Source organism: Diabrotica virgifera, chromosome 1 (genome assembly GCF_917563875.1).
Source record: "Diabrotica virgifera virgifera chromosome 1, PGI_DIABVI_V3a".
NCBI lineage: Eukaryota > Metazoa > Arthropoda > Insecta > Coleoptera > Chrysomelidae > Diabrotica > Diabrotica virgifera.
The window spans coordinates 39,946,352-39,960,322 of record NC_065443.1 but is presented as its reverse complement, the minus strand read 5'-3'; the positions used below and the strand labels follow the sequence as shown (position 1 = coordinate 39,960,322).

At 35.3% G+C, this 13,971-nt stretch overlaps 1 protein-coding gene across 10 annotated transcripts in view; it reads left to right on the top strand.

Moving 5' to 3' along the window:
* LOC114336077 (uncharacterized) overlaps nucleotides 1-13,971 on the top strand; it is a 161,000-nt gene that overhangs the window by 80,526 nt on the left and 66,503 nt on the right. For all 10 annotated transcript variants that reach the window (XM_050652279.1, XM_028286442.2, XM_028286418.2 and 7 more), the window contains 2 exons: nucleotides 1,469-1,762; nucleotides 11,493-11,608. In XM_050652279.1, the coding sequence (XP_050508236.1) occupies nucleotides 1,469-1,762; nucleotides 11,493-11,608 (410 nt within the window). The remainder of the gene's footprint in view (nucleotides 1-1,468; nucleotides 1,763-11,492; nucleotides 11,609-13,971) is intronic.

The window sequence follows — 13,971 nt, the reverse complement described above, 5'->3', positions numbered from 1 at the left end:
TTTGAGAATAGAGAAAAATATAATAACGGTATTTTAACGTTTTCTACAATTTAATTTTTTCAAAAACTCGTTTTGAATCAAAATAACAAAATAATTATACTTAATGCCTTATACAGGGTGTCCCGAAAAGATTGGTCATAAATTATACCACAGATTCTGGTGTCAAAAATATGTTGATTGAACCTCACTTACCTATATACAATAGTGCACACAAAAAAAGTTACAACCCTTTGAAGTTACAAAATGAAAACCGATTTTTTTTCATTTATCGAAAACTCTTAGAGATTTGTTATTGAAAATGGACATGAGGCATTCTTATGGCAGCAACATCTTAAAAAAAAATTAAAGTGAAATTTGTACACCCCATAAAAATTTTATGGGGGTTTGGTTTTCTTAAGCCCCCCCAAACTTTTGTGTGCGTTCCAATTAAATTATTATTGTGGCACCAATAGTTAAACACAATGTTCTTAAAACTTTTTTGCCTCTTAGTACTTTTTCGTTAAGCCAGTGTTTATTGACATATTTTGAATATCTGTCGAATTCACCACATATTTGTATATGGTTAAGTACGATTATAGAGACCTGTTAATAATCTGAAAATTTATTTATAATTTACATTTTTAGGTATATTTTGAAAAAGAAGCCACATCTCGATAAAAGGTAACTTGTCAAAAAAATACTAAAAGGCAAAAAAGTTTTAAAAACACTGTGTTTAACTAATGGTACCACAATAATAGTTTAATTGGAACGTACACAAACATTTGGGGGGTTTAAAGGAACAAAACCCCCATAAATTTTTTATGTAAATATATTAAAAAAGAAGGCTCATCTCGATAAAAACTGGCTTATCGAAAAAATTCTGAGAGGCAAAAAAGTTTTAAAAACGTTGTGTTTAACTAATGGTGCCACAATAATGAATTAATTGGAACGTATGCAAAAGTATGGGGGGAATTAATGGTACAAAACCCCCATAAAATTTTTATGGGGTGGACAAACTTCACTATAATTTTGTTTTAAGATGTTCCTGCCATAATAATGATACATGTAGATTTTCATTAAAAAATCTCTAATAGTTTTCGATATATTGAAAAAATTCGATTTTCATTTTGTAACTTCAAAGGGCTGTAACCTTTTTATGAGCACATTTGTACTAAGGTAAGTTAGGTTCAATCAAACTATTTTTGACCCCAGAATGTGTGGTATAATTTATGACCAATCTTTTTTGAGTTCCTTCTATTAAAACGTTATTTTTCAACGTTATATTATACAAAATTGTTTAAATAAATACCAAATCACTGTACACTCGCTTAAAATAATATCTTGAGAAAGAAGAAGAAAATGGTTCGACCTTAAATGTCTTATATTTACGTGCCAGAAGCTATATACCAATATTCAGACAAATCGGAGATCCAAAAGTTTTTTGATCCAAAATTGAGTGGTTTGAAATTAATCACCCGTTTTTATTTAGGAAATACGTGCGAAGAGGGCGTTTGCAAACGTGCCGCTTCTGTCATGCTTGCCATGATGAACCATGAAGATAATCCCAAAGTATGCGATGACACACAAAATATGGACTACTTCAGCGTTATTTGTGACAAGCCTGGCGAAAGTAGGAATTCTAGATTCTTCAAGTCAAGTTTCAGAAATTTCTACAAAAAACTCAATGAGTCTACAGAAGATTCGGTCAAATTTTTCTTGGAATTCTACGAAAGCTGTAATAAATTTGAGAATTCTGTGCATCGTCTGAACAGAACTAAAGCTCGTAAGTAGTTTTTCATTATATAATACGTAAGTATATTTACTATTATACAAAGCGTGTTTTATTCCTAATTGGAAATATTTTAACTGCACATTTTTAGGCTCAAAATATAACCCATAAAATGTGGCTACTCACTGATAGTCCAAGTAATGAAGCTTAAAATAGGACAAAACCTCGCAATTTTTACAGAATGTATCGATTTGCTTGAAAATTTAAGAATAAGTAGTGGATAGTCCAAGGATCAAAATCTATATAATGCCAAAAGGCGCTTTTACCATGGGGGTGGTTGCCACCCCATCTCGGGGGTGGAAATTTTTTATTATATTTTGACCACAAAAGTTGGTAAAATCGTTCATCCTAAGCAAAAAATGTTTTATATATTTTTGTGAGAAAATTAATAGTTTTCGATTTATTCGCTATCGAATGTGTTAGTTTTATATCGAAAAAATCAATGTTTTTAATAATTTTTCTGCTAATAACTCCAAAAGTTTTCGTTTTATGAAAACAACTTTACTTAACAAAAATGTACCTTTTAAAAAATATAAGCAAAACTGTTTTTTCAAATTTTCTCTAAGATCAGTAGTAATCGAGCTATACTTTATTATGTTAGCTCTTCTTCGTCAAATGCTAAATATTGTAGTTTCAAAGTCAAAAGGCGGGAAAACTATGCATTTTTCGAGGATAACTTGTTAAAACTAATTTAAAGTATTTAAAAATATCTATCTCAAGAAATAGAAAAAAAGTCTCTAGCTCAAAAATTAACTGACTTATAATGAAAAGAATGTCAGTCCCTATTTTTTTCAGCGAAAAAGTGATCGGAAGCCACCTCCCTAATCACCACCCTAATTAAAATTAGTCATTGACCTTATTTGGTCTTCTTTACTTATGTATTCTTAATAGGTTCTAGAAGTTTGATTCACCTAGAATGATTGGTTTTTAAACAAAATGGAGTTAAAAGCGAATAAAGAATTTTTGTAGTTTGGAAAAACAATGTATTTTTCTTCAGAATAGAAAGATTAGCATCAGAGATACGAAAAAATGTTTATTAATGAAATTGTAGCTTATTTAATTCCCAAAAGCGTGGTTTGCAAAAATTTTTTCTACGGCAAAAATTCAGTGAACTATTGACAATTAAATCTTGTAATAACATGCAAAAACCATCTTTACCGACCCTTTCAAAGTCACCTCTTTTTAAGACTGAGGATTTTTAGAAGATTTAATAATAATATGCTTATAGATCTTGTAAAAACCTACAAAATTTTTTTTACTAAACTTTCTAAGATAAAAAATAAAAAAGGTACGGTTAAAAAATCAATATATTTTTTGAAAAAAAAAAGGAGAAATCCAATTGGAAGCATGTTAATGTAAGTTAGCGGTGCTTTTAGTCATTGGCCTTATTCATTCTTCTGTAACAAAAATATTACTTTTGACCGACCGTCGTATAACAGGTCCCATTTCCACGCAGGCATTCCACGACGATGTTTCTAGATATGACGCGATGTAGCGGGACGGAAAGACGAGCAATTCTAAGAACGTCTGGACGATAACTAGAGATGGGCAGAATTTTCGAGAAATAACGATGGGCTATAAATTGGAACTGTTTTTGTAAATGAGTTCAGTGTATAATATGAATTCGTCTGTACAGTTATATAAATAAAGTCGTATATAAATACGAAATCGCTCGTTTTATTACAATGGTGTCGGTGTTCGGTAAAATACAGTAAACTTAGTGCGATATAAATAAGTGAATTCGGAAAGACTTTAAAAGACTTTTGAACTTTATTCGTCGGGAATAATTGAAGTGCGTTGATTGTTCGGTATTCGGAAAGACTTAAGACATTTTGAAAAGTACGTGTGTGCCGACCAAAGATGTTGCTAAAAGAACTGACCATAAAACAGCTCCGTGAACAATTAGAAGAGTACGAATTAGACAGCAGTGGGTGCAAGATAGTCCTACAAGCACGACTCAAGGATGTCCTCACGAAGAACGGAGATGACCCAGAGACGTTCCACTTCCAGTCAGCAGAACAAGTAATCTTATCGAAATTAAAAACTGTTTCTGAAACGATCGATGAAACTTCTAGAAAAAGCGACGAGAAATTTGAAAGTGTTTCTCAAAAGATCGACGAAACTTCTAGAAAAAGCGACGAGAAACTTGAAGAAGTTAGTAGAAAAAGCGACGAGAAATTCGAAAATGTTGCTAAAAGATTCGACGAGACTTCTCAAAAGATTGATGAAACTTTTAAAGAGGTCTGTAGACAAAACAACGAAAAACTTGAAGAAGTTTGTAAACAGAACAATGAGAAATTTTAAGAAGTTTCTAGAACATTCGATAAGATACAGAAAAGTGTAGACGACAATACAGAAATGTTAGAAGAGAAGATCAAACAACTAGAGACTATGGTAACCAATACGAAAGTTCTACCTTCAGTTAATGCAGTAGTTTTGGCCGTAGAAGAGAAGATCAAAGAATTAGAAAGCATGATAACCGATACAAAAGTGCAACCGTCAGTTAATGCAGTAGCTTTAGATCCTGTAGTGAAAGATGAACTACCGAGAGAAGAAATGTCGCATAATATGAGATTCAAATTACCACCATTTGATGGAAAGTCCTCTTGGTCCATATACCTTAGACAATTCGAAGCTATTGCGACCGCCAGTCATTGGACCGAACAGGAAAAGGCTGTTTCCTTGACTGCTGCTTTGCGAGGTGATGCTGCAGATATATTCAGATCAATTCCTAAGGGTCAAGAAAATTGTTACCAGACCTTGTTCACTCGTCTAGAAAAACGCTATGGAGATGCCCATCTACAACAATTATACAAAGCACAACTGCGAAGTAGAAGTCAACGAGCAAGTGAGAATCTGCAAGAATTTGAAGCAGATGTGGCTCGTGTGGTGCGGTTGGCTTATCCAGAGGTGCGAGACAGCGTTTTAGAAGAAATTGCAGTAGATACCTTCGTCAATGGGCTGAAAGATAATGAACTACAGAAAGCTTTACGACTAGCAAGGCCGAAAGTTTTAGATGAAGCACTTGCTATTGCATTGGAACACGAAACGGCTAGTCAAACTTCACGAGGCCATAGAGTAAGAACCATTGAAGAAAGTGAAGAACACAACGATGAACGTCTGGAGGAAATGATACGGAGAGTATTAAGTAATCAGATGCCAAAGAGACGCGAGCCTAGATGTTGGAATTGTGGAGACGTAGGCCACATTCGTCGTAATTGTAAGAAGATCGTAGAGCCGTCGGAAAACTAGAGCGGGTCGACACCAAGGGGCAACTTCCGACCTCGAGAACTAGAGCCCCCATAGTAACTGTCAACCTTACGTCCTCCGGTGGAATCCACAACTTATACATCGAAGGTCGTATCAGTAATAGATGTAGATCATTTTTGGTGGATACATGTGCAACGAGAACTATCGCACGTCCAGATGTAGTACGAGACCATAATAAATTATCACCTGCAACAGTAAAGCTTAGAACAGCGACTGGTGAGCTAATTAATACATATGGCGAGGCTAATATGTCAGTATCCATTGGCCAGACCACAGTTGAATATCAAGTATTAATTGCCGAGATCTCCGACGAATTCATATTGGGGATGGACGTACTAAGGAAAGTGGGGGCAATATTGGATGTTCAAAATGGAGTTCTCAAGATCAATGGTGAAGAGTTGCCCTTTCACGACGACAAAGAAGATGTCATCCGCTTACTTACTACATGCGACGTAACCATACCCGGTAATAGTGAGAAAATTCTGATGACCATGCTTGATGGACACTGCCGAGAGGGAAGTTTAAGGATGGTCGAAGATGTGGACAATGTCGAGTTCCTAACGGCGAAAACTTTGGTAAAAGTTCGAGATGTCATCCCTGTAAGAGATATGAATTTAAGGGAAACTGCTATCAAGTTAAGTAGAGGAGCTTTGATCGGGCAGTGTGTTCCCGTGGCTTCAATTTGCTCTGTGAATACCAATGAGAAATCATCGAAGGCGAAGTATCCAAAGGAGCTTGTTGAGATGATCATTGAAAGATGCCAAGATCTTGATCATGAACGAACGGAAAAAGTGACGTCTATGCTGATAGAGTATCAAGATGTTTTTGCTATTGACACGAAGGATAAGGGCAAAACAAGCATAGTAACGCATAAAATAAATACCGGAGACGCTCAGCCAATCAGACAACGGCCTAGACGACTTCCATTTGCGAAAAGAGATGAAGCCGAAGAGATTATCAAGGATATGGACAAACAAGGGGTAATTGAACCATCGAACAGTCCATGGACATCACCAGTTGTTCTGGTAAAGAAGAAAGATGGTTCAACGCGTTTTTGTATCGACTACCGCCAGCTCAATGCGGTAACAAAAAAAGATAGTTATCCTTTGCCCAGAATAGGCGATACATTGGATACTCTCTCCGGTTCTCGTTGGTTTTCCACACTCGATTTAAAAAGTGGATATTGGCAAGTAGACATGGAGCCAGCCGATCGGGAGAAAACCGCATTTTCGATAAGATCGGGGTTCGGCAGTTTACGGCTATGCCGTTTGGTTTATGTAATGCCCCTGCCACATTTGAAAGATTAATGGAGGCAGTTTTAAGAGGTCTAACATGGAAAACATGCCTGGTTCACTTGGATGATGTAATTGTGGTTGGAAGGTCCTTTGATGAACATGCCAAGAATCTAATAGAAGTCTTTCAACGATTGAGGGCAGCGAACTTGAAGTTAAGTCCGAAGAAATGCCACATGTTTCGACGAGAAGTTAAGTATTTGGGACCTATTGTATCGAGTAATGGTGTAACAGCTGATCCTGAAAAGATTGAAGCAATTAAAGATTGGCCAGTACCAAAAGATAAACATGAAATTAGAAGTTTCCTTGGCCTATGTACATATTACCGACGATTTGTCAAAGGATTTGCCAATATCTCCAAGCCCCTAACAAAGTTGACGGAGGAGGGCAAAGAATATACATGGAGTGAGGAGTGTCAAAAAGCTTTCGAACAACTACAAAGGGCTCTGATCAGTGCACCGATATTAAGCTACCCGGGACAGGCAGGAAAATTTGTTTTGGATACCGATGCTAGCAACAGTGCCATAGGAGCTGTTCTTTCACAAATCCAGGATGGACAGGAAAAAGTCATCGCTTATTTCAGCAAAGTCCTGTCGAAACCAGAAAGAAACTATTGCGTTACCAGAAGAGAACTGCTGGGTGTAGTGAAGGCTTGCGAACATTTCCATAAATACTTGTACGGCAGAAAGTTCCTTCTTCGAACAGATCACGCTGCTCTAAAATGGCTCATACAATTCCGTAATCCAGAGGGCCAGATGGAAAGATGGTTAGAACGACTGCAAGAATATGATTATGAGATAGAACACAGGGCCGGAAGAGTTCATTCAAATGCTGATGCCCTTTCGAAACGACCATGCAGTGCACATTGTAATCACTGTGACGACCGAGGCCTATGCATTACCGAGTCAAGAATCTGCTACCGTTACAGAGGTACTTGTTAAAGAATTCTTCAGCCGATTTGGTGTTCCCTTGGAGATCCACTCCGACCAAGGGCGAAACTTTGAGTCAGCTCTTTTCCAAAACGTTTGTAAATTGATTGGTGCCAATAAGACCAGAACAACACCCCTGCATCCTCAATCAGATGGAATGGTCGAGAGGATGAACCGAACGATGGGTAAACACTTGTCCAAAGTTGTATCTGAACATCAGCGAGATTGGGACCAACACATTCATTTATTCCTGATGGCCTACCGCTCGGCCGTGAATGAAACTACAGGTCAAACACCAACCTGCCTGATGTTGGGTCGTGAAGTTCGTTTGCCCTGCGACCTAGAGTTTGGCTGCAGACCTTCCGAGGAATATGTTGCAGGCGAAGAATACGTAGACCGCCTGAAGTTACGAATGAACAACATTCATGAACTTGCCCGACAACACATCCAGATAGCCAGTGACAGAATGAAAGATCAATATGATTCTCGCTGCAAGAATGAAAGCTTCGAAGTAGGTGATCTTGTCTGGCTTTATAATCCAAAACGTCGTCGAGGCCTGTGTCCTAAACTGCAAAGACAATGGGAAGGTCCGTATGAAGTTAAGAAGAAAATAAATGACGTAATATACAGAATTAAGAAGTTACCAAACGGTAAACCAAAAGTTATTCACATAAATCGTCTTGCACCATATGCTGGCTCAAATGAAACAGAGGAAGCCCGAGTCCTCCAACAGGAGATGAAAGATGCACCACAGCCAAGTTTTAAGGAATTTATGTCAAATTACGCAGAAAGAAAGCGTGCTAGATTCGGCGTGACCACAGAAGTTCAGCAAGATCTGTTTGGTGTTCCAGAAAACGTCTCTCTAGCCCACTGTGTTGCCCAAGACCTCGAGATGACTAAGGAATCTCGTCCGTATTCAATAGAAAGTTCGGCCGCCTGGACGAGTTAAGGAATCAACAACCTAAAATTGGAAGAGCATTGCGATTGGAAGATGGTCCTCGATCTTTGCTGTATATGGTGACCAGGAAGTCTTATACGGACACGCCAAGCTACGAGAACATATGGCGTGCTCTAACTAATTTGAAGAAAATCGTATGTAATTATGACATCAAAGATTTGGCTTTACCAAAAATAGGCCATGCAGTAGAAAATCTGGATTGGAAGATTGTGAGAAGCATGCTTGAAGTGATCTTCAGAGAAACTGGCGTACGAATTACTGTGTGTTGCATGAACCCGAAGATGTCATACCCTTCAAAGACAGTAGACTGTTACTTCTTTTCTAGGGGTGTATGTAGAGCTGGAGAATCCTGTAGGTTCCGCCATCCTGGGCCATCTAGAGTTGCTGATCGGGACGCTCAGATCTTAAGAGGGGAGCAGTGTAACAAAAATATTACTTTTGACAGGTCCCATCCCCACGCAGGCATTCCACGACGATGTTTCTAGATATGACGCGATGTAGCGGGACCGAAAGACGAGCAATTCTAAGAACGTCTGGACGATAACTAGAGATGGGCAGAATTTTCGAGAAATAACGATGGGCTATAAATTGGAACTGTTTTTGTAAATGAGTTCAGTGTATAATATGAATTCGTCTGTACAGTTATATAAATAAAGTCGTAAGTATATAAATACGAAATCGTTCGTTTTATTACACTTCTTTATTTATGTGGTATTAATGGATTCTAGAAGTTTGAGTGGCTTAAAATAATTAGTTTTTAATAAACTAAATTTAAAAGCGAATAACGAATTTTTGTAGTTTTTTTAAAAAATGCCATTTTCTTCAGAATAGAAAGATTAACATCAGAGATACGAAAAAATGTTTAAAGTTGAAATTGTAGCTTATTTAATGCCCAAGAACTTGGTTTGAAAAAAATTTTTCTACGGCACAAATTGAGTGAATCGTAAATGAGTATAATTGGTAAAACATTGATTTTTTCGATATAAAACTAAGACTTTCGATAGCGAATAAATCAAAAACTATTAATTTTATCAAAAAAACATATATAACATTTTTTGCTTAGAATGAACGTTTTTATCAAGTTTTGTGGCAAAAATATAATAAAAAATTTTCACCCACAAGATGGGGTGGCAACCACCCCCATGGTGTAAGCGTCTTTCGGCATCATATAGATTTTGATCCTTGGACTATCCACTACTTATTCTCAAATTTTTAAACAAATCTATTTATTCTGTAAAAATTGCGAGGTGAAATGCTTCGGTTCCTGGACTATGAGTTGCAGGTTGTTTTATTTAAGAATTTAAAAACTATTTGTACCCAGAACTTTCAAACTCTTTATCATATCCTTATCATTTATCATACTGGTCAGAAAATGTATGTACTGTACACCTTACTCCACAAATTCTACGCCACTGACGAAATTGCTATTTTAAAGCAATTTTTCGATTCTCCAATACTTTCTATGTAAAATATACTCTTCGTCTCTTCCTTGTGATTAATGTATTAATCATGTCGGTATTTTTGGATCATAGAACTTTTTTTTCGATTTATTAATTTTTAATAAAGGAAAAATTCATCACCCAGATGAAATTCCAACTCACTACCTTTGGGTCCAAAAGTAGGCGCTCCACTGAGCCACAAATGGGGTTATAGATCATAGAATAGAATTTACTTAACGTTTAAAAACATTTAAAAAAAAACTTTTTTAATAACACGAAAATATGAAGAATTCTAGAATTATTCCCAAACAAGATATGCTTTTTTAATGTGTGACGTATACACATGCAATGTTAGTTAAGTTGGATACATGTGGAAAACGTTTTTATTATCAACTTTATAACAAAAAATTATCTGTATAAAATTCTCCGCATAGTCTATAACCTTAGATGCATTTATCAGGTATAAAATATGATATTAAAAATATTAATTTCGCTCAAGAGTAAAGTACCTATATATTTAAAGTTTTATTGAAGAAACAAACTTATTTGGAATTAAAATTTATGTTATAATTTGCAATTATATTTTTCTTATTGAAAAAAATAAATAAATTACGGATACAATAACCAGTGGGATGAAAAGTTCGTAGGCTAACATGGAACGAATTTTTTTTGGCCAAATTTGATTTTATTATGCACTATAGTTACCATCGAGGACGATACAACGATTATAGCGGTCATACAACTTTTCAATACCATTTTTATACTACAATTTGTCTTTAGTCTCAAAATAAGCCTCAGTTTCGGCAATTACCTCTTCATTGGTGCTAAATTTTTTTCCAGCGAGCATTCTCTTGAGATCAGCGGACAGGTGGTACTCACTGAGAGCTAGATCTGGTAAATACGGTGGCTGCGGAAGCAATTCGAAGCCCAATTCATGAAATTTTGCCATATTTTTCTTTGATTTGTGACACGGTGCGTTGTCTTGATGAAATAGCACTTTCTTTATCTTCAAATGGTGCCGTTTTTTGCGATAACGTCCTTCAAATGCTCCAAAAACGCAAGGTAATAGTCGCTGTTAATGGCTTTTCCTTTTTAAAAATAGCCGATGAATATTATTATACCATACGCATCCAAAAATACTGATGCCCTAAACTTGCCAGCCGACTGTTGCGTCTTTCTGCGCTTTGGAGTCGGTTCATCACGTGCAGTCCACTCGGCAGACTATCGATTAGACTCCGGTATGGAATGATGGAGCCATGTTTCATCCATTGTAATATATTAATGCAAAAATTCAGATTTATTACGATTGAAGAGCTTCAAATACTTTTCAGAATCATCAACTCGTTGTTGTTTTTGGTCGGTTGTGAGCTCTCGCGACACCCACTTTGCACAGAGCTTTCGCATACCCAAATATTCATGCACAATAATATCCAACAAGTTGCTTTGATATCTTTCGAGTCTCAGTTATCTCGAACAACTTAATTTTACGGTCGTCCAAAATTATTTTGTGGACTTTTTTGATGTTTTTTGATTTTAAAAGGTAATATTTTAATAGCAAATTTAACCTGGAATAATTTTTCTGTTGACGTGTTTGTACCAAAAGTGCATAGAACTCACCCTAATTGACTTTGTGCCTAGCTACTAATTCACCCCTTTCTCAAAAACGCACCTCTTTAAATGGTAGCACTCCGAGGTTTTTTCATACATAGAGGTCCATTGGCCATATGAAACAATAAAACCCCGTTAACGTTCTAGTTCCTTTTAGCTCTCTTATTTTAAACATAATCAATAGGCTATAAGTACTGAGACCTATTTCTATGAAGAATTCCATTTTAGTTTCAGGTACTGGTGGCGCAGATGTTACTGAAACAGTAATTAAATCTATTTTAGCAGAATCAATGCCATTTTTTGACTTGGGTTTAAACATTGTAGAGGACGAATTTGTGTTTGAGGTAAGCGTAACAATTAAAAATCTGTAATTCTAGTCCACAATTCCGAAATGGCAGACGATGGATCATTCTGACTACTTCAGCATTCCTTATAGGTACGCATCTGGTAGCGTCAGTTCTGGTGAGTGGCAGCTCCAAAAATGATCGCGCAGTATTCAAAGAGACTCCCTGGCAGTGTGACAAGTTGCTCCGTCCTGCTGACATCATTGTTGGTTTTAAGCTTGGAGCGTTTTCGTGATCTTTTCCGTATGACCGAAAATAGTACTTTACCATAAAAAATTTTTCTGCAAAATTGAGAACTATACGTTATAATGACGTTCAGAAACCACACAGTACGTTTCGCCGCCTGACACGAATAAATTTGAGCTCACAATAAAACACTGAAAAACGTTTGTTTTCTATACTTCCACAAAATTTATTATAACTATGTTATTACTACAGCTGTTTCGGCAAAGTGCCTTTCTCAAGTGATATATTTTACAATGTGTTTGCCTTTTTAAGTCTTTAACTGAAGAGGTTGAGGAGTGGGGAGCTGTTTGTCTCGAGTTGGTCATTCAGAATTATATCTGTATTTTTCAATTTATTAATTTCCATTGATTCTAAAAGTGATAGCTAGAAATTCTACATATTCAAAATAAAGGCCTTAAGATTTATTAACCTAATTTAAAAAAAAATGACAAAAAATAATTTTAAATAGTGTAAAATTATTTTGCAAGAACATGTCGATTTGTTGCTTATAAACAATTAGAATAACTTTTGAACCGTAACCTGTAGAAAAATTATTTTTTCATATTTAGAAAGACTGAATTTTTATACACATTTATAAAGAAAACCAATTGTCCTATGACAATTAAGGACGAAGTTAGCACCCTTCTTTTTTTAATTCACAGCAGCTTTGTTTATAACAATTAAGAAATAAAATTAGCCGCATTTGAAAGAACATACATCAAAGTTTTAACTTACCAAGTATACAAAATATTTCCCTTCAAGGAAATCGTCCACAAAGCTTAAAATTTTGGCCCTTAAAATCGGCCAGCGTTGAAACTTGGGTTAGCGATGAGAGGGGGGAAGGAGCTGTTAACTGTATCTCTGGTTCTCGATTATTTATTTCGTTGTTTCTTTTTTTTAATTTCTATGTAGGCGTTATTTAAATAAACTAATTGTTATATACACTATCAAATTTGTTTAAACATTTTTTTTTTCAATTTTTTAAATAATATTTTATGTAACTTTTATTGTAAAACATACATATTAGTTTTACAGGGCGTAACAAAAATACAGGTCATAAATTAAATCACATATTCTGGGACCAAAAATAGATCGATTGGACCTAACTTACCTTAATACAAATGTGCACATAAAAAAAGTTATAGCCCTTTGAAGTTACAAAACGAAAATCGATTTTTTCCAATATATCGAAAACTATTAGAGATTTTTTATTGAAAATGGACATGTATCATTCTTATGACAGGAACATCTTAAAGAAAACCATAGTGAAATTTGTGCATCCCATAAAAATTTTATGGGGGTTTTGTTCCCTTAAACCCCCCAAACTTTTGTGTACATTCCAATTAAATTATAATTGTGGTACCATTAGTTAAACTCACTGTTTTAAAACTTTTTCGCTTCTTAGCATTTTTTCGATAAGGCAGTTTTTATCGAGTTGCGGCTTCTTTTTTAATATGTTTACATAAAGATTTTATGGGGGATTTTGTTCCTTTACACCCCCCCCCTGAAATGTTTGTGTACGTTCCAATTAAACTATTACTGCGGTACCATTAGTTAAACACAATGTTTCTAAAACTTTTTTTGTCTCTTAGTATTTTTTCGATAAGGCACCTTTTATCAAGATTTGGCTTCTTTTTTAATATAGTTCAAAATATGCCTAAAAATGTAAATTATAAATAAATTTTCATACGATTACCAAGTCTCCATAATCGTACTTAACCATATTTAGAAATATGTAGTGGATTTGACTAATATTCAAAATATCTCAATAAAAACTGACTTTTCGAAAAAGTACTGAGAGGCAAAAAAGTTTTAAAAACATTGTGTTTAACTAATGGTACCACAATAATAATTTAATTGGAACGTACACAAAAGTTTGGGGGGTTTAAAAGAACAAAACCCCATAAAATTTTTATGGGGTGTCAAAATTTTACTATAATTTTTTTGTAAGATGCTCCTGCCATAAAAATACCACATGTATATTTTCAAGAAAAAATCTCTCGGAATTTTCGATATATTGCACAAAATCGAATTTCATTTTGTAACTTCAAAGGGCTGTAACTTTTTTTATGTGCATATTTATACAAAGGTAAGTTAGGTTCAATCGAACTATTTTTGGTCCCAGAATATGCGTTTAA